The sequence below is a fragment of the Polypterus senegalus genome, chromosome 12 (assembly GCF_016835505.1).
Source record: "Polypterus senegalus isolate Bchr_013 chromosome 12, ASM1683550v1, whole genome shotgun sequence".
NCBI lineage: Eukaryota > Metazoa > Chordata > Cladistia > Polypteriformes > Polypteridae > Polypterus > Polypterus senegalus.
In genome coordinates this window covers 60,618,994-60,645,948 of record NC_053165.1, presented here as the reverse complement: position 1 = coordinate 60,645,948, position 26,955 = coordinate 60,618,994, and the positions used below count along the sequence as shown (strand labels likewise).

At 42.7% G+C, this 26,955-nt stretch overlaps 1 protein-coding gene across 5 annotated transcripts in view; it reads right to left on the bottom strand.

The window, feature by feature from the left end:
- Window positions 1-26,955, bottom strand: part of LOC120540724 (unconventional myosin-XVIIIb-like) — a 43,373-nt gene that overhangs the window by 6,178 nt on the left and 10,240 nt on the right. For all 5 annotated transcript variants that reach the window (XM_039771731.1, XM_039771730.1, XM_039771732.1 and 2 more), the window contains 26 exons: window positions 26,731-26,811; window positions 26,497-26,644; window positions 26,258-26,417; window positions 25,870-26,053; window positions 25,579-25,774; window positions 22,004-22,113; window positions 21,666-21,731; window positions 21,223-21,351; window positions 20,791-20,934; window positions 20,462-20,551; window positions 19,170-19,289; window positions 18,952-19,063; window positions 18,676-18,800; window positions 18,441-18,595; window positions 18,081-18,204; window positions 17,690-17,890; window positions 17,358-17,468; window positions 14,669-14,773; window positions 10,705-10,857; window positions 10,109-10,222; window positions 9,885-10,001; window positions 9,716-9,799; window positions 9,468-9,605; window positions 7,486-7,671; window positions 7,218-7,345; window positions 6,744-6,908 (listed from right to left, as the gene is read on the bottom strand). In XM_039771731.1, coding sequence (XP_039627665.1) covers window positions 6,744-6,908; window positions 7,218-7,345; window positions 7,486-7,671; window positions 9,468-9,605; window positions 9,716-9,799; window positions 9,885-10,001; window positions 10,109-10,222; window positions 10,705-10,857; window positions 14,669-14,773; window positions 17,358-17,468; window positions 17,690-17,890; window positions 18,081-18,204; window positions 18,441-18,595; window positions 18,676-18,800; window positions 18,952-19,063; window positions 19,170-19,289; window positions 20,462-20,551; window positions 20,791-20,934; window positions 21,223-21,351; window positions 21,666-21,731; window positions 22,004-22,113; window positions 25,579-25,774; window positions 25,870-26,053; window positions 26,258-26,417; window positions 26,497-26,644; window positions 26,731-26,811 — 3,446 coding nt within the window. The remainder of the gene's footprint in view (window positions 1-6,743; window positions 6,909-7,217; window positions 7,346-7,485; window positions 7,672-9,467; window positions 9,606-9,715; window positions 9,800-9,884; window positions 10,002-10,108; window positions 10,223-10,704; window positions 10,858-14,668; window positions 14,774-17,357; window positions 17,469-17,689; window positions 17,891-18,080; window positions 18,205-18,440; window positions 18,596-18,675; window positions 18,801-18,951; window positions 19,064-19,169; window positions 19,290-20,461; window positions 20,552-20,790; window positions 20,935-21,222; window positions 21,352-21,665; window positions 21,732-22,003; window positions 22,114-25,578; window positions 25,775-25,869; window positions 26,054-26,257; window positions 26,418-26,496; window positions 26,645-26,730; window positions 26,812-26,955) is intronic.

Genomic DNA, 26,955 nt, shown 5'->3' with positions numbered 1-26,955 from the left:
TATTCTCTACTCACACACTTCAACCACTTACCTGGACATGGGTGGTGAGAGCCTTTGGTTGGCCAGGAGTGGGACTTGAACCACCAACCTTGGGGCTCAGGGTCCATTGCCTTTCCCCTGGACCACAGGTCCCCTTTAGTGTTAGGCTAAAGTGGCTATTTGTGTTCCCCACTCAAACAGAAGAGCAGCTTGGACCACCCACCTAAACAGGGTCTTCTATGGGGACCCTTGGTGCTTTGGTTGGCTGGAGGTGGGAATTGAACCACCAACCTTGGGTCTCAGGGTCTGCGGTCCTACCCACTGGACCATGGGTCTCTGTTGATGTTCAGGTAAAGTGGCTATTTGTATTCTCTACTCACACACTTCAACATAAGAGTAACTTCAACCACTTACCTGGACATTGGTGGTGGGAGCCTTTGGTTGGCCAGGAGTGGGACTTGAACCTCCAACCTTGGGGCTCAGTGTCCATTGCCTTTCCCCTGGACCACAGGTCCCCTTTAGTGTTAGGCTAAAGTGGCTATTTGTGTTCCCCACTCAAACACTTCAACAGAAGTGCAGCTTGGACCACCCACCTAAACAGGGGTGGAGGTCTTCTATGGGGACCTTTGGTGCTATGGTTGGCTGGAGGTGGGAATTGAACCACCAACCTTGGGTGTCAGGGTCTGCTGTCTTATCTCCTGTACCACAGGTTTCTTATGATATTAGGCTAAAGTGGCTATTAGTGTTCTCTACTCCCACACTGTAGCAGAAGAGAAGCTCTGCTCACCCACCTAAACAGTAGTGGGGGCTTCTATGTCCTTGGTGGGGATTGAGCCACCAACCTTGGGTCTTGGGGCCCATTGTCTTATCCCCTGGACCATGGGTCCCCTTTGATGGTAGGTTAAAATGGCTATTAGTGTTCTGCACTCGCACACTTCAACAGAAGAGTAGCTTGGACATTGCTGGTGGGGGCTTCAGTGGGGACCTTTGGTGCTGTGGTTGGTCAGGGTGGGAACTGAACCACCAACCTTGGGTCTCTGGGCCCAGTGACCTATCCCCTGGCCCACAGGTCCCCTTTAGTGTTAGGCTAAAGTGGCTATTTGTGTTCTACACTCAAACAGAAGAGCAGCTTGGACCACCCACCTAAACAGTGATGGAGAGCTTCTGTGGGGAACCTTGGTGTTGTGATTGGGGATTGAACCATTAACCTTGGATCTCAGAGTCTACTGTCTTACCCACTGGACCACCGGTCCCCTTTGATGTTAGGTTAAAATGGCAATTAATGTTCTCCACTCACACACTTCAACATAAGAATAACTTCCACCACTCACCTGGACATTGGTGGTGGGGACCTTTTGTTGGCCAGGGGTGGGAATTAAACCACCAACCTTGTGTCTCAGGGTCTGCTGTCTTATCCCCTGGACCACAGGTCCCCTTTAGTGTTAGGCTAAAGTGGCTATTTGTGTTCTCTACTCACACACATCAACAGAGAAGCAGCTTGGACCACCCACCTAAACAGTGGTGGAGAGCTCCTGTGGTGGATTTTTGGTGCTGTAGTTGGCGATTGAGTGTTCTCCACTCACTTCAACAGAAGGGCAGCTATGCTCAACCACCTAAACAGTAGTGGGGGCTTCTATGTCCTGAGTGAGGATTGAACCACCAGCCTTTGTCTTATCCCCTGGACCACAGGTCCCGTTTAATGTTAGACTAAAGTGGCTGTTAGTGTTCGCCACTCACACACTTCAGCATAAGGGCAGCTGTGACTGCTTACCTAAACATCAGTGGAGGCCTTTGGTGACATGGTTGGGAATTGAACTGGCACCCACAGTTCTCAGAGGCCAGTGTCTTATCCTCTAGACCACAGGTTCTCTTTAATAGCACATTAAGATAGCTATTTGTTCTCTACTCACACAATTCAACAGAACAACATCAGACACCTCCCCCCCTCTTAAAATGGGGGGCCTTGTGAAGGAATTTGGTGCCAGGGTTGGGAATTGAACCACTCACTCTGAGGTTCAAAGTTTGATATCTTATCCCCTGGCCCATGAGGCACTTGTAGTAATAAGCTAAGAAGGCTATTTGGGGTCTCTATGTCACATTTCAACAGCTGAGGCTACTTTGCTAAACATGGGAAGGGGTCTCCCTTCTGCCTCTCATGTTCTGAAAGTAGCCAGCCACAGGGGATGTACAAACCAGTGTGTTTCTTCGCGCCGGTCCCAAGCCTGGATAAATGGGGAGGGTTACGTCAGGAAGGGCATCCGGTGTAAAATTTTGCCAAATCAATATGCGGACAACAATACAAATTTCCATACTGGATCGGTCGAGTCCCGGGTTAACAACGACCGCCACCAGTACTTAGCCTACAGGGTGCTGGCGGAAACTGGGCTACTGTTGGCCGAAGGAGAAGAAGAGGAGATGAGGAAAGTAAAAAGAGTGGAACCGAGGGTAGGAACTCTGAATGTTGGCAATATGACTGGTAAGGGTTATCAGATATGATGGAGAGAAGGAAGGTTGATAAATTGTACATGCAAGAGACTAAATGGAAGGGGAGTAAGGCCAGGTGGATTGGAGGTGGATTCAAATTGTTCTATCATGGTTTGTATGGGAGGAGAAATGGGGTAGGAGTTATTCTGAAGGAACAGTATGTCAAGAGTGTTTTGGAGGTGAAAAGAGTGTCAGGCAGAGTAATGATTATGAAGCCTGGAAATTGGAGGTGTGATGATGAATGTTGTTAGTGCATATGCACCGCAAGTTGGGTGTGCAATGGGTGAGAAAGAAGATTTTTTGGAGTGATTTAGCTGAAGTGATGAACAGAAAGTAGTGATTGGAGGGGATTTCAATGGGCATGTTGGTGAAGGAAACAGTGGAGACGAGGAGGTGATGGGTAGGTATGGTATCAAGGAGAGGAATAAAGAAGGTCAGAGGGTAGTGGATTTTGCCAAAAGGATAGACATGGCTGTGGTGAATACGTATTTTAAGAAGAGGGAGGAACATAGGGTTACGTACAAGAGTGAAGGAAGATGCACACAGGTAGATTACATCCTATGCAGAAGAGTTGACCTGAAGGAGATTGAAGACTGCAAAGTGATGGTGGCAGGGGAAAGTGTAGTTAAGCAGCATAGGATGTTGGTCTGTAGGATGGCGTTGGAGATCAAGAAGAGGAAGAGATTGAGGGCAGAGCCAAGGATCAAATGGTGGAAGTTGAAAAAGGAAGACTGCAAGGTTGAGTTTAGGGAGGAGGTGAGACAGGCACTGGGTGGCAGTGAAGAGTTACCAGACAGCTGGGAAACTACAGCAGATGGAGTAAGGGTGACGGCAAGAAGGGTGCTTGGCGCAACATCTGGAAAGATGAAGGAGGAAAAGGAAACCTGGTGGTGGAATGAGGAAATACAGGAGAGTATACAGAGGAAGAGGATGGCAAAGAAGAAGTGGGATAGTCAGAGAGATGCAGAAAGTAGACAAAAGTACAAGGAGATAAGGTGCAAGGTGAAGAGAGAGGTGGCGAAGGCTAAAGAAAAGGCGTATGATGGGTTGTATGAGAGGTTGGACACTAAGGAGGGAGAAAAGGATCGGCACCGATTGGCTGAACAGAGAGGCCGAGCTGGGAAAGATGTGCAGCAGGTTAGGGTGATAAAAGATAAAGATGGAAACGTACTCACAAGAGAGGTGAGTGTGTTGAGCAGATGGAAAGAGTACTTTGAGAGGCTGATGAATGAAGAGAACGAGAGAGAGAAGAGGTTGGATGATGTAGAGATAGTGAATCAGGAAGTGCACCAGATTTGCAAGGAGGAATTAAGGACAGCTATGAAGAGAATGAAAAATAGAAAGGCCGTTGGTCCAGATGACATACCTATGGAAGCATGGAGGTGTTTAGTAGAGATAGCAGTGGAGTTTTTAACCAGATTGTTTAATGGAATCTTCGAAAGTGAGGGGGTGCCTGAGGAGTGGAGAAGTGTACTGGTGCCGATATTTAAGGGGGGAGTGCAGGACTGCAGTAACTACAGGGGAATAAAATTATTGCCACAGCATGAAGTTATGGGAAAGAGTAGTGGAAGCTAGGTTAAGAAGTGAGGTGATGATTAGTGAGCAGCAGTATGGTTTCATGCCAAGAAAGAGCACCACAGATGCAATGTTTGCTCTGAGGATGTTGATGGAGAAGTTTAGAGAAGGCCAGAAGGAGTTGCATTGCAACTTTGTGGACCCGGAGAAAGCATATGACAGGGTGCCTCAAGAGGAGTTGTGGTATTGTATGAGGAAGTCGGGAGTGGCAGAGAAGTATGTAAGAGTTGTACAGGATATATACGAGCGAAGTGTGACCGTGGTGAGGTCTGCGGTAGGAGTGACGGATGCATTCAAGGTGGAGGTGGGATTACATCAGGGATCAGCTCTGAGCCCTTTCTTATTTGCAATGGTGATGGACAGGTTGACAGACAAGATTAGACAGGAGTCCCCATGGACTATGATGTTTGCTGATGACATTGTGATCTGTAGCGATAGTAGGGAGCAGGTTGAGGAGACCCTGGAGAGGTGGAGATATGCTCTAGAGAGGAGAGGAATGAAGGTCAGTAGGAGCAAGACAGAATACATGTGTGTAAATGGGAGGGAGGTCAGTGGAATGGTGAGGATGCAAGGAGTAGAGTTGGCAAAGGTGGATGAGTTTAAATACTTGGGATCAACAGTGCAGAGTAATGGGGATTGTGGAAGAAAGATTAAGAAGAGAGTGCAGGCAGGGTGGAATGGGTGGAGAAGAGTGTCAGGAGTGATTTGTGACAGACGGATATCAGCAAGAGTGAAAGGGAAGGTCTACAGGACGGTAGTGAGACCAGCTATGTTATATGGGTTGGAAACGGTGGCACTGACCAGAAAGCAGGAGACAGAGCTGGAGGTAGCAGAGTTAAAGATGCTAAGATTTGCACTGGGTGTGACGAGGATGGATAGGATTAGAAATGAGTACATCAGAGGGTCAGCTCAAGTTAAACGGTTGGGAGAAAAAGTCAGTGAGGCAAGATTGCGTTGGACTGGACATGTGCAGAGGAGAGATGCTGGGTATATTGGGAAAAGGATAGAGCTGTCAGGGTAGAGGAAAAGAGGAAGGCCTAAGCGAAGGTCTATGGATGTGGTGAGAAAGGACATGCAGGCGAAGGACGTTCATGCCTTTAAAGAAACCTGGATATGTATTAAGTCTCAATTCAGTAGTTTTTGGGTTTCAGGAATTCTAAGCAGAAACCCAGATAACATCTTCTTCTTCTAGGGGTTGCCACAGCGGACCTTCGCTTAGGCCTTCCTCTTTTCCTCTTCCCAGGCAGCTCTATCCTTAATATCCTTCTCCCAATATACTCAGCATCTCTCCTCTGCACATGTCCAACCATCGCAATCTCATCTCTCTGACTTTGTCTCCCAATCGTCCAACCTGAGCTGACCCTCTAATGTACTCATTTCTAATCCTGTCCATCTTCATCACACCCAATGCAAATCTTAGCATCTTTAACTCTGCTACCTCCAGCTCTGTCTCCTGCTTTCTGGTCAGTGCCACCATCTCCAACACATATAACATAGCTGGTCTCACTACCGTCCTGTAGACCTTCCCTTTCAGTCTTGCTGATATCCGTCTGTCACACATCACTCCTGACACTCTTCTCCACCCATTCCACCCTGCCTGCACTCTCCTCTTAATCTTTCTTCCACAATCCCCATTACTCTGCACTGTTGATCCCAAGTGTTTAAACTCATCCACCTTTGCCAACTCTACTCCCTGCATCCTCACCATTCCACTGACCTCCCTCCCATTTACACACATTTATTCTGTCTTGCTCCTACTGACCTTCATCCCTTTCCTCTCTAGAGCATATCTCCACCTCTCCAGGGTCTCCTCATCCTGCTTCCTACTATCGCTAAAGATCACAATGTCATCAGCAAACATCATAGTCCATGGGGACTCCTGTCTAATCTCATCTGTCAACCTGTCCATCACCATTGCAAATAAGGTAGGGCTCAGAGCTGATCCGTGATGGAATCCCACCTCCTGCCCTCTTCTCCACCCATTCCACCCCGCCTGCACTCTTCTTCACCTCTCTTCCACACTCCCCACTACTCTGTGCTGTTGATCCCAAGTATTTAAACTAATCCACCTTCACCAACTCTACTCCCTGCATCCTCACCACATCTAAATTACCAATATTTGGGATAAAAACTAAAGTCACATTTCAGGGCAAATTCAGTGCTACATTGGAGATACTGAATGGTTCTATACTGAGGCAAAATTAGTGAGTTTAGGAATAATATGAAATTCTGAATATAACAAGGGAGGTCAGTACTAGGTCAATGTTTTGGATGGAGTCAGTACTAGTTTTAAAGTATAGACCGTGACAATATTAAATACAAACTGTGGAAAGCTTTGTTCACTGCTGCCCAGCACAGGGCTGATATTTTTTTGACTGAGTTACAGAGGAGTTGGTGAGGCATGTACTAATGAAGAATAACTCCCTACGGCGGCACAGCCGCAGCCAGAGAGGTTGATGGACAGGTTTCATTATTGAATTGACTGGGGGAGAAGACTGCTGTCCACCAGGGTGATTAATAACAAAAATCCTTTCTTTCGGAAATTGCCAGAAAGAGGATAGCCAGTGAGGAGGCACGATGTATGTGAGCTATTGAGCGATGAGGGTTTGCTTTATTTTTGCTTGAAGACACTGATCTACTAATCACCAAATGAACCCACCCCCAGGATGTAAACCCCCCTGAGGTTTATTATCTCAACATCTTACCTAGCACTGTATATGCTCATGCTGTCAGCCACAGAAAGTCTGGCCACGCTCCCTGTTGTACTGCTTCCAAAAGGGGAGCCATGATTTCTTGGGAATCCTAGCCAGGATCTTATTCCTTCTTCTGGATCTGTACTCCTCAGGGAGCCAACATGGGACTGCTCATCACTATGAAATACCAGAAAAAACAATGAACAAGGATGTCAAAAGATTGTCTGTATATGCCCGCAAAGCACTAGCCCAAGACTCTTGTCTTGCAACCTCTAGTCAGCCTAAATCCTGAGAGCAGACAGACTACCTCAAACTGAGATCCACTGCATGGAAAAGGTGTTGGTTTGGCCTGCATTTGTGTTAGTGTAAATGATTTCGTATTGCACTACCATTAGTATGAATGGTACAAAAGGCCTCCCAGTTTGGAAACTGACCACTGATTTTTTTCAGTGATACCCTCATAGATTATTTTTTATGAAGATTTACCATTCCTCATCACTGTCACTGGACATCTCCTCCAGTGAAGCCTGCATATCTGCAATACGCTTAATGGACGTTTCCAGGTCAGCTTGTAGTGTTTGCCTCACTGCAGTCAGCTCTTCAACTTTCATTTCCTGCAGATAATTAAAATGGGAAACCTGGATCATTAAATGTGTTTGGAACCTCTTTCTGGTTCTCAGGCACCTCACTGCTTATTGACAAGACTCTTGTTCCTGCCTATCATATCTTCATTTCCTTCATGCCTGTACTTTACCAGTTCAATTCTGCGACGTCTGCTTTCCAACTCCCGCTGAGTAAGCTCCTCCATTTCCACATGCATCTCCTGGAGCCTCTGTTGATAGTGACGAGCATTCTCCTTTTCTCTCGCTTCACTCTCAGCTGCTTGCTCAAGCTCTTGTCCCATTTTTACCATGCTGTCTCTTAATCTCAGAACAAGCATCTGTCAATGAGGAAGTGAAGAATCCATTATACAGTGCATCCGGAAAGTATTCACAGCGCATCACTTTTTCCACATTTTGTTGTGTTACAGCCTTATTTCAAAATGGATTAAATTCATTTTTTTCCTCAGAATTTTACACACAACTCCCCATAATGACAACGTCATTGTGAAAAAAGTTTACTTGAGATTTTTGCAAATTTATTAAAAATAAAAAAATTGAGAAAGCACATGTACATAAGTATTCACTACCTTTGCCATGAAGCTCAAAATTGAGCTCAGGTGCATCCTGTTTCCCCTGATCATCCTTGAGATGTTTCTGCAGCTTAATTGGAGTCCACCTGTGGTAAATTAAGTTGATTGGACATGATTTGGAAAGGCACACACCTGTAAGGTCCCACAGTTGACAGTTCATGTCAAAGCACAAACCAAGCATGAAGTCAAAGGAATTGTCTGTAGTCCTCCGAGACAGGATTGTCTCAAGGCACAAATCTGGGGAAGGTTACAGAAAAATGTCTGCTGCTTTGGAGGTCCTAATGAGCACAGTGGCCTTCATCATCCGTAAGTGGAAGAAGTTCGAAACCACCAGGACTCTTCCTAGAGCTGGCCGGCCATCTAAACTGAGTGATCGGGGGAGAGGGGTCTTAGTCAGGGAGGTGACCAAGAACCCGATCTGTCAGAGCTCCAGAGGTCCTCTGTGGAGAGAGGAGAACTTTCCGGAAGGACAACCATCTCTACAGGAATCCACCAATCAGGCCTGTATGGCAGAGTGGCCAGACGGAAGCTACTCCTTAGTAAAAGGCACATGGCAGGCCATCTGGAGTTTGCCAAAAGGCACCTGAAGGACTCTCAGACCATGAGAAACAAAATTCTCTGGTCTGATGAGACAAAGATTGAACTCTTTGGTGTGAATGCCATGCGTCACGTTTGGAGGAAACCAGGCACCGCTCATCACCAAGCCAATACCATCCCTACAGTGAAGTATGGTGGTGGCAGCATCATGCTGTGGGGATGTTTTTCAGCGGCAGGAACTGGGAGACTAGTCAGGATAAAGGGAAAAATGACTGCAGCAATGTACAGAGACATCCTGGATGAAAACCTGCTCCAGAGCGCTCTTGACCTCAGACTGGAGCGACGGTTCATCTTTCAGCAGGACAACGACCCTAAGCACACAGCCAAGATATCAAAGGAGTGGCTTCAGGACAACTCTGTGAGTGTCCTTGAGTGGCCCAGCCAGAGCCCAGACTTGAATCAAATTGAACATCTCTGGAGAGATCTTAAAATGGCTGTGCACCGACGCTTCCCATCCAACCTGATGGAGCTTGAGAGGTGCTGCAAAGAGGAATGGGCGGAACTGGCCAAAGATAGGTGTGCCAAGCTTGTGGCATCATATTCAAAAAGACTTGAGGCTGTAATTGCTGCCAAAGGTGCATCGACAAAGTATTGAGCAAAGGCTGTGAATACTTATGTACATGTAATTTCTCAGTTTTTTTATTTTTAATAAATTTGCAAAAACCTCAAGTAAACGTTTTTCACTTTGTTATTATGGGGTGTTGTGTGTAGAATTCTGAGAAAAAAATGAATTTAATATATTTTGGAATAAGGCTGTAACATAATAAAATGTGGAAAAAATGATGCACTGTGAATACTTTCCGGATGCACTGTATACAGATAACAATGATAGAGGGTTGGTTTTCCAAATCTCAATCAGTGCACAGAACCTTGAGAATAACCACAGCATTCACAGTGATTTTTGCTGTTGACCTAGAAGAAATTGTCCACAATTTCACTTTGCTAACCTCAAATCTTTTGATTTGACCCTTTTGGAATTCCAGCTTGTTTTCCAGGTCCCGGATGATGGCTTCTTGTCTACTAACAATCTTTCGCTCAACCATGGAGCCTTCAAGAAAGAGCACCCGGGTTGCAAAAGTCTGCAGCTGGTAACAAAAGAACTTGGCTTAAGGCAAAAGCTTTGGTATACAATACCTTCTAAGATAAATCCAAACTTGTTTCTGCCAATAAGAACCCTTTTTCAAGCCACCAGTACCTTTTCTTGCAGGTCATGCTTCTCTTTCTTGACATGCTCTATCTCAGCTTGTAGCTCCTGTATCTGTGTGATGTCCCTAGATGACTATGTTAAGGCAAAGAACAAAGAGGAGTCATGGGTCCACAGAAGCAAAGGCATAATTTGAAATGAAGGAAACTGTGTGTTATACCTGTGCAATGAGAGCCTTATGCTTCAACATTAGCCCATTGAGATCCTCTCTGTCTTCCTCCGTTCTCTTTAGTAGATCAGCTTTCTCTCGCTGTAGTTGGTAGAGCTGCTCATCAACCTATAAAAAAGGGCAAAAGGAAGTGAGACAAAGGGAAATACTAGGAAGGCAGCCAGTGTTTCTTACTTCAATTTCTTTCTAAGTTCTCTCTCTTTGTCACACTCTACCAGACTTTTGTTGCGGCAGATGGTGTCTAGCTCTAGCTGTGCATTCTCCAGTTCCATTGCAAACACTTCCTGTTTCTTTTCTGCCTCTAAGCAGCGGGTTTGCCATTCTTCTACCTGTAAGTGGGAGCAAGAATAAAATATGGGACTAAAGCAATATTAGTATTCTTACTGTTTTATAACAACTAAAGGGCTCAGCTTATGAAACTATATAATGAATCCTTTATGTGAAAAATCTTACAGCACTTAATAGAAGAATGAGGTTTTGAGGTAAGGTAGTTCTATTCAGTAATCCTTGGCACCAGAAAGTGGCAACGAGTTACATGTTGATTAGCACATGGAAGTAAGAATTTTACTGTACTGTACTCTGTTACACATGACAATAATGACCCAATAACACTGTAAAATGCAATGTGATAGGAGATCATGTGCTCTTTAACCTAAAGAGTCTCATGTGTCACTATAATTGCAAATGCTAGATCCTTACTCCAAAGAATGGCACACTCTTCCTGACCCTCTTGTCTTTGTATGCACATTCTTTAAATAAGCATCATTATTACCCATGAAAATAATATTTCTCAGTCTCCATCTTTACACACCTGGTAATGCAGTTTCTCCATCTCCTCTTTGTTGCCTACTGGGCTATCATCATGGAGTCCTTGAAGAACAACCTGTGCATCAGCCAGCAAGGCCCGTGTCCTCCTCAGGTCTCTACGGAGTCGCTTTTCGACATCAAAATCACGGTGACCAATCTGAGTATAAAGAGCGGAGTCACATGACCATGCAAACTTTAGAGAAGTCCCTTGAAATATTCACAGAAGGAGCAGGAAAGAATGCCAGGGCAATTGTGTTCACACCATGGGTATATTGATATTGAGGGTCACAGAGACACAGGAGGATAAGCCCAACATGAAAGAAGTTTAGAAATGATAATATGGGACCATGTATGGCAGTCTGGTTGAAAGATGAAGAACTCAACAACCCTGGAGATTCAGAGTTGCATGTAAGTTATCAAATGTTGAAGGGTTAAATCTACAGCAACAAGAATTAACCTGTAAGTGGAGGCAGCTTTACATGTTTTTGATGCAAAAACTGACTTGAGACTCTTTGTGCATTGATGCCACAAAAAGAGAATGTAATTTACATATTCATTGCAAATTAAAGCAAGAGGGGACTTTCATTGGTAAATTAAAAATAGTACATTACCTCTTTTTAAGCAATTACTTTAAAACCAGCATATTCCTAGTGTTTTATTTCTAAACCCACTTTTCCAATTACAATGTTGTAGAGGTTACACTCCTTGGCATACCCACACTAATCAATATAGAGTGTTCAATAAACTTAAAATGTACAGTACATCTTTGAGAGGAACAATATATGGTCTCCTAATCTAATAATATTGAACTCTAGTTGGGGTGGCATGGAGGTGTCTTCTTCTTTTGGCTGCTCCCGTTAGGGGTCGCCACAGCGGATCATCATCTTCCATGTCTTTCTGCCTTCTGTATCTTGTTCTGTTACACCCATCACCTGCATGTCCTCTCTCACCACATCCATAAACCACATCCTTCATTCCTCTCCTCTCTAGAGCCTATCTCCACATCTCTAGGGTCTCCTCAACATGTTCCCTACTATCGCTACAGATCACAATGTCATCAGCAAACATCACAGTCCACAGGGACTCCTGTCTAATCTCGTCTGTCAACCTGTCCATCACCATTGCAAACAACAAAGGGCTCAAAGCCGATCCCTGATGTAATTCCACCTCCACCTCGAATGCATCCGTCACTCTGTTGCACTTCCTAATTTACTATCTCCACATCATCCAACCTCTTCTCTCTCTCTTGTTGTCTTCATTCATCAGCCACTCTATGTACTCTTTGCATCTGCTGTCACCCTTACTACATCTGGTGTAGTTTCCCAACTGTCTGGTAATTCTTCACTACCGCCCAGTGCCTGTCTCACCTTCTCCCTAAACTCAACCTTCCACCATATGATCGTTGGCTCTGCTCTCACTCTCTTCCTCTTCAACATCATCCTACAGACCACCATCATATGCTGCTTAACTACACTTTCCCCTGCCACCACTTTGCAGTCTTCAATCTCCTTCAGATTGACTCTTCTGTTTAGAATGTAATCTACCTGTGTGCATCTTCCTTCACTCTTGTACGTAACCCTATGTTCCTCCCTCTTCTTAAAATATGTATTCACCACAGCCATGTCCATCCTTTTGGCAAAATCCACTATCCTCTGACCTTCATCTTTCCTCTCCTTGACACCATACCTACCCATCACCTCCTCGTCTCCACTGTTCCCTCCACCAACATGTCCATTGAAATTTGCTCCAATCACCACTTTCTGTTCATCATTTCATCCAACTCACTCCAAAAATCTTTATTCTCATCCATTGCACACCCAATTTGCGGTGCATATGCACTAACAACATTCACCATCACACCTCCAATTTCCAGCTTCATAATCAATACTCTCTACTCCTCCACATCGAGAGGAGTCAGATGAGGTGGCTCAGGCATCTGATCAGGGTGCCTCCTGGACGCCTCCCTAGTGAGGTGTTCCGGGCACGTCCAACCGAGAGGAGGCCCGGTAGAATACCCAGGACACGCTGGAGGGACTATGTCTCCTGGCTGGCCTGGGAATGCCTTGGGATTCTCCCGGAAGAGCTGGATGAAGTGGCCGGGGAGAGGGAAGTCTGGGCCTCTCTGTTTAAGCTGCTGCCCCCGCGACCCGACCCGGATAACCGGAAGAGGATGGATGGATGGATAATCAATACATTGTCTGACACTCTTTTCACCTCTAAAGCACTTTTGACATACTGTTCCTTCAGAATAACCCCTACTCCATTTCTTCTCCTATCCACACCATGATAGAACAATTGGAATCCACCTCCGATCGACCTGGCCTTACTCCCCTTCCATTTGGGCACTTGAACACACAATATATAACCCTTCCTTCTCTCCATCATATCTGCTAACTCTCTCCCCTTACCAGTCATACTGCCAACATTCAAAGTTCCTACCCTCAGTTCCACTCTCTTTACCTTCCTCCTGCCTCTGGACACGTCTCCCCCCCTCTTCTTCTCATTCTTCTTCGGCCAACAGTAGCCCAATTTCCGCCAGCACCCTGTTGGCTAACAGTACTGGTGGCAGTCGTTGTTAACCTGGGGCTCGACCGATCCAGTATGAAAATTTGTATTGTTGTCCACATATTGATTTGCCAAAATTTTACACCGGGTGCCCTTTACTGACGTAACCCTCCCCATTTATCCGGGCTCGGGTCTGGCGCAAAGAAACACACTGGTTTGTGCATCCCCTGTGGCATGGAGGTGTAATTGTTTAAAAAGAGTGAGCACCAGTAGTATACGGTGGAAATTGTAGGATCTTTAAATAGGGAAGAATTTTCCTTAGGTAATGCTTTGCTATTCCTTTATTTTATAATTCTAGGAATGTGGAGACTAATTTGTCCAGGGCAAATTGATAAAATAAAACTTTTGGTTTAATAGTTTGATAAAACAACAGAAAGTGTGCTAGATTCATACTCTTTGAAGAATGGTGTAAGCAGTGGGCTTGTGGTTTAATGGACTAAGAAAACTCCTGCATCTCAGAGCAGATTGAATGGCAGCCTGGATTAGTGCCTTTAACAGTTCTTGTTTCTGGAAGCAAGTCAGCATGGAGAGAGTAACATGATGAACTCAACTCTAATCTGTATGGAACAAAAATGCTTTCCCTGGTCCTGCTGTGGGAATCGTTCAGTAAAACAATCAAATTTGAAAATGTACATGAATCCCAAACAAACTAGCTATAATTTTAACAACTTTATGCAACAAAATATATATCCTTGCTAGTTGCCTCATAATATATTGCATCCTCACTACGGGATGCATTTCAGTAGGATTTTGCGTAACATTAGAGAGGCTTAAAAAAGGCTGCAGATTAGAAACTGCTTGAGCGCCTCACTTTGCGGATTAAAAGTGTCACCGCTCTTAATTAAAGTATGGGGGGCGTTAGACTTTAGCAGAGAGGATTTTCTGAGTTCAGAAGTTGACTAATGTGAAATATGCAGACAGGCAAGTTAATAGGAAAAACTGGGCTTTGTTTGGTGGCATGGTGTTCTCAGGACTAAATGACAAGCATATCATCCCATCCAAGTGCCTGTGCAGCCTGATAGATTTTATGTTTATTGCAATTATCCCAACATGCCCCCCCCAACCCCCGCAAAAGCCGATTAAGCTTTCTGCTTTTCTAATGAGAGTCAGTGAAATCACAGCCTGCACATGTAACCATCAAATGGTTACATTTATTAAAATGACTGATGAGGTCAAGGAGCTATGGATGTGATGAAAGGTTTCTTGCCAATAAATTTACTGCACAAGTGAATAGTTGAACAGAGGGTGCCACTTACTTTAAAACATGCCTGCAGTTTCCTAGCAGCCAAATACAGTTTTCCTCTTTATTATAGGCTCCTGCCTCCACAGTATCCAATCAACAGCCTAGTTTAGGCTGTCATGCGGTTTCCTGAAACGGCAGTGACCTGGTCTTAATAACATACCTGTTCACACAGTGTAGCAATGAGACCCTCCAAATCTTGCTTCTCGTGGAGGATCAATTGTCTCTCCTCATACTCTTGTTCCAGCTGCATCTCCAACTGTCTGAGCTAATAAGAGGGAAAAAAAAAAATGTCAAAATGACTACATTTCTTTTCCAGTGGTTACATAGGGCTATCATTATGAGTAAGAATTAAAGAGGATTGTTTACAAGAAATGTGGAACATACCAGTTATAGGATATGTTCATCAAGGAAACAAAAAACTTAGCTATACAGTAAAATAAAAATATATATTATATAGTATATGATCAAAAATAAAGGCACAGTGAATAAAGAATAGGAGCATGAAGCAGCAGCATAAGAAGAACATGCCACTTGAGAAATAAAATCTCCTAACAGACTAGCAAGGAGACAGGTGCAACAAGTAGTGATCATCTGTGAGAAGCCCTGTGCCAAAAAAAACCTTTTAGCAACAGGATAACTGTTATCTATAATATGGAGAAGTCCTGATAGCAGTTAGGTATGATGATGAATAAGAAATGATGGCGCTTCTCTAAATAGATGTGGTTCTATACGAGAAACCCTAAAAGTGATTCCACTGTGCAAGTTAGACATACTGTAACTCTGTACAAGGAGGTGGTCTGCTATCAATTGGATGTGCAAGTCTTCTTCTAATAGTCATATCTACCAATTAGACAGGATTACTAATGAGATGGCAAATCGACAGCACTTATTGATTGACTTGTCTGTCTTTAAATTAGATGTGCCTCTACATAAGACAGAATACATTTACATAGCACATTTAATATAGTGAATGTATTTTAATGTACTTTGAAAAAATTGTAATACCATTTACATAAAAGTATATTAAAAGACAAAAACATACTAGTAAGGTGCTACAGAAATATAATAATAATAAAACATACAAAAATAAACTAATTAACATACGCTGAGTAACTAACAAGTTACAAGCTGCTACGATTGTCTATTTATCCTGCAGCGTATAATGCAATTTAATGGCCAGGTGGAAACGAAGGAGAGGAAAACAAAAACTTCAGGAAGCCAGATCCTGGAGAATATAAACCTATGGACCTACAATTTCCAATCACAAATTTTTGTCAACCTAGGCCAAATAGCCATCCAATTCCTCTTAGGCAGTTTAGGTTTGCATTATCCAAGTTACTGTTTTTTTTGTAAATTATACAAGAGATCTGATAATGATGTCCATTAGTTAGATAGCTTACTTTAAATGTATTTCCTTCTAGCAATTACTATAAACAAAATTAAAATTTAGACAGCTATTCTTAAAAACCAGATGTCCTACTCATGGTCTAATAATGCTAGATACAGTATGACTGCAAAATCCACATAATTGGAGATACCACTCTAAAAATTAGAGTTATCTTTAATAAGATATGTTCATCTAGTCATGACAAGGCTGCCAATAAGAACAGCTATCTTTGTATTGCTAGTAGATGGTTATTACTAGAAGAAATAACCCTGTAACAATAAGGGATACCAATAAGAAGTTTGATAGTTAGATATAGTTAGCCACAGTAATTGATGAAAATTAGAGATGAAAAAAAGTCAGTTGAAAGGCATGTTTACCAAAGAGTTAAGAGGTTTTAATTAATAGTAGAATTAACTAGTCTCTTAGTCGCTAAGATCACATTAAAAATTAACAACAAAAAATATTCAAAACATATTTGTCAATAAGCAAAAGGCTTATACTGTATTTATATTTTTTCACTGTACTACATAAAAACATTTCCAAGACACACTAAATCAAGTCTAAATTCATACTATGAAATTCCAACAATTCACCAGGACATAGCATTGTCAAACCCACTTAATCCAGTTTAGGTTTTCAAAAGACCAGAATATATGACAGCAGCACATTAAAGCTAATTATTTGCCCAAACAACATAGGACTCATGTCTCCTGTCGCTCTGTTTCAAGAAGCAATTTGACTTGCACATTTTTTTTTACCATTATTGATTATCATATAAACATTTTATTTGTGTAAACTGAAAATTAAACAGATACATTTACAAATGAGTCCCAATGAGTGGTGCTCACAGTCATTGCAGCTAGCATATGGAGAGATGGATATTGCACCTTAATTCATTTTTCAGTGCCTAGCAATGCACTAAGGGCAGTGGAACTGCACACTACGTGCTTGTGGTCAAATGCAGTTGTTTGAATGCTTCAAACCGAAAAGTAAAAATGAAAACTGTATTGGTTAGAGCATCATAACAATACAAGTGAACATCTATACTCTATCAATGTTCAACCCATTTTACAGAAATACATTTTAAAGGAGAATACAAATAAGCAAAAATAAATACTGTAACAGTTTGTGACTGGTATCCTAATAATAAATGTGGAGGTAAATCCAGAAAATGATTGGACGGTACTCTGTGATGTTCATTAAAAAGAAGAGAATCACAGTATATATGTATATCACATACTGAAGTAACTACATCTAAAAAGATACAGACCACCTAGTGTACATCTCTAAGTGACACACTTTATCTCAAACATAATGCCAATAATGAGTCCATTCCATCTATCTATTGCACTTTGCTGGTGGGTCACCTACTTTTGAATGAACTGCTCTCCAGTGTGGCAGATTATTTCAAACATTCCCAATGAGAACCTGTCCATCAAGTTTTTTTTTTATTAATCCTTACCCTTCTCTGGGAGGATTTCTGTACATCTTCAAGCTCTTCCTCTTTGTCTTCAAGCTCTTTCTGATGGATCTGCTTCATTCGTTCCATTTCCATCTCAAATCGCAGTTGAATCTGTCAGATTGAGTAGAAGGTAAGAATTAGGATTGCCTTCACCATCCCCACCCAAATACAGTATACTGTATATGTTTTTGTCATTTTTGCAATATTTCCCAACCACTCCTATCCACTCTCACTAGCTCAGATCAGCCAATTCTGTTCTAACTCATTACTAACCAGTTTCTTTTTTATCTTCACACTTTCCAGAATTAATAGCGACTACTTCTCAGAGTTACCTGTTCTTGTTGCTGGATGATGTCTGTCTTCTTGCTTATTTCTACCATAAGTTCTTTTTCATTTCTCTGTAGCTCTCTCACTAGCTTTTTCATTTCAGCAAAAGATTCTGGACTCTGCTGGTGCTCAATACTCAAATCCTGGAGTTGAGCTTCCACTTCATCCTTTTGTTGTCTCATCAGTCTTATTTCAGCCTGCAGCTCCTGGTGGAAAAGCCATGAACAAGTCTCAGCTAGCTTCTTACACTTCGAGAAGGCATCTGTAACCATTTAGGTTCAAATGCATTAAAGGAAGGCCTTATTGATAGCAAAAAGCCGGCTGATGTTTTGCATCTACAGACACTATGCCCCCTCATCTGTTGATGTGCTATACCATATCACCGTGGCACTTTACCTCCACACTCTTTTGCAGTTTGAACATTTCCCCTCGAATAACAGTGTTTTCCAGAGATACTTTCTCCCTCAAGCTTTTCTCCGAGGATGCTTCTTTTAAAGCCTGGGTCAGCTCTGCATCAAACCTGGACGGTGGTGGTTGATAGTGGTGCAAAGCAAAGATTGAAAAGGAATTTAGCTTCTGAAATGAGAACCTATCACTCTAATCACAGAACAATCTGTTGAGCATTTATGAACTTTTTGTGCAGTTTTTCTTTCTCTCAGTAGACAAACCTAATGCAAACCATTCCAAAGTGCTTTATATATGCAAAGCAGAGGACAACACAGGGAGCATAGATAGGTAGTAATGAAGAGCTCTTACTTTCTTTGTTTTTTCTCCAGATCATGGTTTCGCACTTGCAGACTTTCCATCAGCACTCTTGTGTCCTGAAGGTCAGAGTTTAACTGGCGGCACTTCTTTTTTAACTGTTGTGAAGAACACATGGCCTCATCGAATCTTCCCTGCAGGTCTGCTAACTGCGGGTACAGATGAAGGAGTCAGGTTTTTGGGCTCTGCACGAGGAGAATTTAAGCCTGAAAGTTAACAGAATTAATACCTTGCTTTCTAGGTCCTGCCTGTATTGGAGCTCACATTCAAGTTTCTCCTCAACTTGTCGTTGCCTTTTGCGCAAAAAGTCTATTTCTGTCTGAGCACAGTCGTAGCGAATCTGCCATTGGTTACCTGGAAAATTAAAAAGTATGTTGGACTAGGGCCTCTCCCCAATATATGACCTATACTCTGACTTGAGTCTTTATGTTTGTTTCCTGATTGTTGTACCACTACAGTATCTTCATTGCTGGGCCCTGGTGGCTGCACCCACTGAAATGCTGACCTGATCCTGTGGCAGTTGATGCTTCCAGCTCATGGTTCTGCAACTTCTGCAGACTTTCCTCCAGTTGTTTCTCTATGGTTTCCATAGCCTTCTTTGTTTGTTCATATTTATCCTTCAAGAATAACATGACAGGAATTGTCATAAAAGACCAGTAACAGTCCCTCTCCTCCTTTTCTCCACCAGTACCACTACACTTTTCTGAGGGTTTAAAATCTCACCTGAAACTCCTTGACTACTCTGGACAACTTGAGCCCTTCAGATCGTTCCCCTTCTAGAGCCTGACACACCACTTCTCCCTTAAAACGCTCATCAGATAACTCTGCTGTTAGGTCAGTGACCTATGGAGGAAACAGCATACGTGAACAACTGGCTATATCCCAAACAACACTTAGCAAAGAATGTCCATTGTAGAAAGTAGGTCCTGAATAACCACATGCACAAATTAGAAACAGTTGTAATTAAAACTACTATTAAGAATTGTATGCTACTTATTTTGCTGCTTCTTGAATAATTTGTTCACATCACCTGGGAAACAAGTCATTTCTGTAGTCGATCTGTAGGGCATTATAATTTACAAACAGTTTGATGGCTGAGCCCGGAAGTTTGGAATGTTTTTATGTAGCTTAAGACCACCAGGAAGGGACTTGCAAAACTAGATGCTAATACAGGATATTTCAATAGGCACTACAACCATACATTGTGGACAAGCAATGTGCAAAAATAGAACAACCTGGGAAAATGCTAGACATATTTCTGGAAGCTGAAGTTCACTTATGAAAGATGTCTAAGCAGTATTCCAAGCTGGACACATGGCTGACCACAAACAAAATAACAAGATGCAATTCTCAACCTTGTACACAAGGATGTTTTTGATAAATCTTTCAAGCCTTGTCCTAGGTAGAGTATGCATCCAATTTCCTTTCCTATTTGGTTACTGATTTTCTTAATTTGCCTGTATGAAGGAAAACAAAGAATGACTCCATATTTTTAGTAGCATCTCTAAGTACTCTTAGAAGGCTGCTAAAACAATCGCATTCACTACAGAGTTGTTCTTCTCCTTCTAGTCCTTAAATAATATTTCAATGTCACAGTCTCACACCTATTGGACATCTTCTAAAAATGAACTAAGTAACATTTTAGCTTATTTTTCAAATCTGTTCTGAAACAGTGGCCACCTTCTTGAGCCATTTTTGTAATCCCTAAGCAAAGAGATCCTGTTTCACAAAATTCCCTCCAGACCATTTCAAAGACAAGCCTTTGTAGGCAAAACCTTCCTATACTTCCCAAAGTCCTGCATTCTGGCACTCTAACCCATGTTCTTCTTGGTAGGCACACTACTGGTCACCCACCCCTTTAGCAGAGAGGAGAGTCAACCAGTGGCGGTGCTCAACAAACAAGTGCCCCTGGAGAGAAACATTTTTACCCATTTCCTGAGAAATTTCGGCATTTTACATATTCCACAGAAAAAAAGCCTTCTAAATGATCTTCTTTAGAAATACAAGAAAGACACCTTGGATTCCAGCATATCTGCATTTTGCCTCAGCTCCTTCCTCTCTTTCTCTGACTTCTCTAGCCTTTTCCTCAGGGCCACAATTTCCTCCTGTGGAGAAAAATGAAAGCAGTAACCATTAAGCATGCAGTGCAGTGAAAATTTGAAATGAACCAGGCATAATGTCCCATGTCACCTTTTTTCTTGGGATATTCTATTTACCTTAACATAATTGATGATGTTCAAATGGATATGTATTTGTTTGGAAAGCATCAATCAATATGTAGTATGGTGTTCACATGAGCAGTTTGTGATTTTTATCAATTGAAGAGAACAGCTTTGCAAGGTACCTCTTTAGCTCTAAATTTTTCATCCTCAATGTTCACATCCAAAAGGGGGCGTACTCTGCACAGAAGTCTCCACCATGCCCAACTCTTTACAGATTCATGTTTTCGTAAATTCTTCTGTATGCATCTTACTGCAAGTTCCTGGATCTTTAAGAAAAGAGACAAGTAAAAGGAATGGAAATTCATAAAGGAACATGCACACCCAGAATAGCCTGATGTAAAGAATACCTGACATCTGTCTAAATTAACTACCCTTCTCAAATCAGTATTTTTAAATGCAGCTTTTCTTTTTTTTTTAATTCTGTATTGGGAAGTTGACATCAAATTGCAAGCAAGTCCACACTAAACTGGAATCCAACTTCTGGTTCAAACAGAAGCCATCCTTTTCCATACAAACATACTAGCTAGAACACCTTGTGTGGCACAGTCTCTTACCTTCCTACGCCGATAACGTTGTCTGGCCAGATGACCCTGGCAGGCAGCCTGCAGCAACACCAGTGAAGGGATTATAAGTGTCTCACGCTGTTGCTCCAGAGACTTCAAGAGGTCCGGCTTTAGGAAAATCTGCAAATAACCCAGGATTATGAAAAGGAAACAGTCTGAAAAGGACATGGTAATCATCCAGATTTGGAAACAGTAGGTGGCTTATTGGAGATTCGTCCAGATAATGTACTATCAGCACCTAAGTCTGCAAAGCTCTCACAATATTCTGCATCTGTCACCTCACCTGGCTTTTTGTACCTGCTCTTGCTTTTTTGTCTGACTTGCTTCCTGACCTTTTGTCCTACTTGCCCAGCTAATTTCTAAATCGGTTATTTTTAGTCTTCTGGATGGATTCTTTGTTTTCTCTCTTCACCCACATCACCAGGGTTGCTCACCTGAGTATGTCCAAGAGCAAAACTTCTTTTCTCAAGGTCCAGTTCTAACATGAGCTCCTCTGTTGCCTGTTGGGTTAAAGAACATTCATTGTAACATACATTGTATGACAGTTCCAGTGAAAAGCCTACGTAGTCAGTTGAGCTACAGGAGGAAGGCATGTAGTGGTGGTGGGAGTTACATCCATATAAAACAAACTCTGCTACAATTACAGTAGCATATTCCCCATGCCATACTCCCCTTCGTACACTACAATTGGAAAATGTGGTGCTGTCAAGTGAAGGGGATTGGACAAAGGGTGTTAGCCATTGGGGTGGGGGTATTATAAACTAAAAATCACCTTCTTCTCATTAGGCGTTTCAAATACTGAACTATACATCTTCATGATGCAAGGTGCCAATGCCTGAAAGCGTCTGCGGAAGTCTCTGTGTGCCAAACGGTCAGGAAAGCCTGCAGGTAGAGACAAAGAGTAAGAGGAAGACATCTGCATCTCTTTTTCCAGTAGTCCTCCTGCTTTTATTAGGTTCAGAGCAGCACTGCTAAAATTCCCACTCCAATCCCACGGCTAATCCACTGTTATTAGCCTCCTTTCTGTTTAGGACTCACCTGAGAGGCAAAACCAGGATGAATGCTTGGATAGCAATCTGTCCACACAATTGGATACTTTTTGGGTCAGAATGCCGAAAATAACAGTGGAATATACCATTTATCTTGGATTTTACTACTGCAATTCCTGCATATTTTCTAATCTGCCTTTTCTAGTTCAAAGTCACAGAAATTAGGGCAGCATTCCTACTCACTGTCACAATCACTTATACCACAGATACTAATTAATCTAGCATGCAGGAGGAATCGAGATTACCCAGCGGAAATTGCTATGAGAGCACAGAGAGACGATACAAACTCCACATAGGCAATATTACTGCCTACCTGCATGTGACATGTGAAGCCAAATTCTAGATAAGGACTTTTACCTCAAAGATGGGATTTTGATTTGATATGCTTTATTCACCCCCAAGGGGAAGTGACTGTGTTTGACATTGTTTTGTGTTTCCTCCCACAGAAGACGTGCAATTAGATTTGATTAGTGGCTCTATATCAGAGTGAGACCATGGTGGACTGAGAACCCTCCAGAAGGCGGCCCTGCTTCTATGCCAGCCAGTACAAGGCAACCCAGTTCAGATATTGCATTCCAAATGGACAGGCACGACCCAGGCAGACGCTCAACATCCCTGGATTAAAGGAAACCACTAAAAGGCCTTGTTCCTCTGCTCCAGTCTGCTAACCTGTCACCGTCTATCGTACCCCTGCCTTTAAACAGTATGAACTATTTTTGTCACCCTGGTATGACTGTACTGTACTTTTACTGCTGATGGTTTTTATTGTGTGCTGTTTTTTCAATACAAGATAGACAGCAGGACACTAATGGCAGCACAGAAAGCTAACTCAAGCCCTGCCACTAATAACCTTGTATTTGTAACATGTTTAAAGTGCCATGCTCATATACAATGTTTTAATCATTAACTTTGTGGTATATTTAACCTTTACGGAGTAGAAACTACTTGGAAATCATGGAAAGCCCCCACTACCCAAAGTGTCACCATCCCGAGTGCTTCTATTATTTACTGCACTTATCTACTTCTGATGTGGCAGTGCCCAGGTTCGTGCAGTGACTCCTGCATTACCACCTCACACCCAATTGATCACATAAATCACGAAAGCCTGCAAATTACATTATATAATGCAAAATCACATTTTACTATGGCACCTTTTTAACAGTTACAATGAAATGCAGTAAAACCTTGATTATCTGTCAGGGGTCGGGACAGAGGCTGTGACAGATAAGAGAAAAGACGGATAACGGAACAGCCATTTTAAAAATGATATACAGTAAACCAGTTTAGCGAATAGTCATATTTATTTAAAAAACAAAAGTATATTAACAAAATATAGTATTAACAAAATTATTTCACATAATATTGTAACAACTGGTGTAATATGCAAATATAACTTGGAGGTACTAGAGTTTTCGGTGTTTTACTTGAATCTTAGTACCGCAACAAACGGAACCCTGTTTTATACTCCATTATCTGGGTTACCGTGCACACCTCCAAAACATTAAAAGAAAGCTTTCCCTACCAATCAGTTTCTCTCCTGCCACTTACATTCTTTTGTTTCTCTATATCGCTAATACTCCTGCTTATTGTCTCCCTGACTCCCTACTTAAAACGTCCTTCTGCCGCACCTTCCTTTTTCTCCTGACTTCCCCTGTCACTCATCTTCTAACAGACTTAAGGAACAGAAACCCCTCACCTAATCCAATAACTTTCTAGCATTCATGCCACCACTATTGCTCCCGTACAGCGCGTCACAGTATATTAACAAAACATAACAATTTAAAATAAAAAAAATTACACTACAGAAGAATATTACCGTGGTTTCCATTTTTGACGTGTTTTTTTTTTTAATTTTCTTGGCATCATGCTTTATATTGTTCACTGTTGTTCTTCCTACTCCATAAATGGAGTCAATATTTTCACCATTTTGTAAACGTTTAATAATTTCAATTTTTTGGATAATCACAACACCACATGCACATGTAAATATGGTATATTTAGTAGATTAATAATAACAAAAGAGAAAATCTATGAAATGCTATTAAAACTGAAGGTATGTAACTGACACTGTGATTTCAACATGCAGCCTGACACATGGTGATGGGCAAGAACGCTACCCACTGGCACAAGTTAGAGTGCAAAGCTCACAGCGTACCACACGACAGTAGTAGTACAGTAACATGAAGGCTCTAGTGTGCTTTTTTTTTTTTTTTTTTTGCCCTTAATGGAGACTGACGGTGAATTGAGTGATGGATGATCAAAGTTTTACTGTACTGTAAAAGTGTTGATGTGGAAGCCCATGATGGTCCTACTCCCACTAGCTTCCCAATTCACAGAGCTCTGTCTTTACTTGTCTGCCTGACCGTTTTATACCACCAGGTTGCTATTCATTTGGTCACCTGTGTCTGGGGCTGATCCTGGGATACATCACCTAAATGGTGTGAGTGGGTAAATATGAATGTGCTGGTGGGTACCACTGTTTGACATGAGTCCCTTTTGCCATCACGTCTTATGCCATCCACGCTGCAATAGTTTGATTGTCGCTCAGTTCATTAGGATCTGGGCTTTGAACATGAGAGGTGGGTTTGATGTCTGATGAATTTTTCAGATGTGGCATACCTTTTGATAAGAATGTCAGATTTGAACCATGGAAAAATGTAAATGTGTCTGAGTGGCAAGCTTATGACTAACAACAACATTAGTACACAGATAACAATGGCACTGACTGCAAAGACTGCAGAAACTGGTCTACTTCAGCGGGTTAGGGTGCTTTCAAGGGGAGCCATTATTGGTTGGAGAACAATGTTTAAACTGCCATGGGCACAAATGGCTACTCAAATGCCAACCTCAAAGCACCATCTACACAATGTTTGTTTAGTGGTCTGAAATTAAAAATAAAAAAAAAGATGAATATTTATCCTGAGGAACATCATTTTTAAGCCCAATGGCAAATGCTGGTAAGTCCCTCAGTGCTAACACAAGATGAATAAAACTACTTTAAAGTCACATTGATTAGCTGCTGTACTGTCTTATCGATTGTAAAGTTATAAATACCACATTGTCCATACAGGGTGGTCCTGGTTAGGAGGCCAGGCCCTAATATGCAGGTAACACATACTCACACATTCCAGGTAAGCACGTGTTAATGGCACTTAGGCTGAACTTATCCAATAAGCCACAGGAAATGGAAACATGCACCAACAAAAAACTAGAAAGGGCATAGAGCAGGCTGCCATCTCCAATCTCAGCTATCACCAGATGCCTGTAGCTAGCCTGGAAACAGATCATCCTGACTTACCCATCCTGTAGAACTGGAGTGCCTCCAAAATCTGGCCAGCACGTAGCTGGGTGCGCAGCATTGGGATGTCAAAACAGAACTGGCTGCCCGTCTCTGTGCCCAAGACTTTGTGCCGGAGGTTCGCCTCAGGAAAGTGAGGTACAAAGCAATGCAGGAACACAGTGCTGGACTTTTTAATGAGATTGATGAGGGCGTCCTGTGAATAAATGAGAAGTAGTACAACAGAGGCCCTCCTCCTGAAAGAACCAGGGGGTTGGACACCACCAAGGGGAAAAGCCTGCCCCAACTTACCGCCTGAAATTTAATTAGAGCGCAGGCAGAGTGCCGTCGGGCAGCAGCCAGGTTGCCAGTGAAAGTCCGCCTCACGCAGCCTGCCCGATGCATTACCTGTTGAGAGGTGCCCTCCAGACCTGCCACTGAGCGGCAGACTGGTAAGACCTTCGAGTGGCCAGTGAACAAAGAGCGCAGCAAGGGTCTGAGGAAAGAGCAGAGAAGAATGGAGAATGGCAGATCAGAATAAAACATGAGAATAAAAAAAAAATAAAAATCAAAGCCAATGGTGAAGGACAGCAACCCTAACACCCCTGAGTCAGTGGCAGCATCACCACTCCCTAATTTTGCCCTCCTCTAGGAGCAGATCATTAGTGTCCAACCCAACTCCGAGGTCCACATGACTTACATGCTGGACTCTTGCAAGATCTGAGTGGAGTTGATGATAGACAGATTGGGTTTGACTTTGCTGAACCATCCGCTGAGGTCGTAGCGCACTGGGTCCAGTCCCAATTGATGAGCCACCTCACACTGCAGGGGCTGCTCACACTGGCGCAAGGCTGGCATGCCTAGATGAAGAAAATTTGAGAGTGACTGACTGGCAAGCTGTGACTAAGGAGGTCATTTGGATCAGAATGTGTACCTCACCTTCTCCACCATTAGGTTGCTTGGAGTAATAGTCAGCTAGACGACTCAGGACAACAGTCTCGCTTGAACCGGGGGTCAGCACCTCCTCTTCAAGAACCCACAGCAAGCCACGTGGCTTATCAGCTGATGCAGCAGACAAAGGTTTTACCTTTGGGTTAGCAAAGGAAGAATAAGATGTGAAGAACCCATTGCCCTGGCCCTCGGCCCTGTCAACCTTGAGCAGTAGTCACCCACCTGCATTACAGTCTGATCAATTACAGAGACCACCTTGTCAGGGCTGCATTCTGGGATGTCCAGTTGGACATAAACATTCTCCTGAAAAAAGACAAAACAAGGATGGCAGCAGTCACTCTCCATCCGTAATGGGTGGCTGCTTTGGCAAAAATACTTTTTGTGTTTCATTTTGGGAAATTTCCTTGAAACATCCTCCACTGGGCCACCATGCCAACTGAAGCCTAA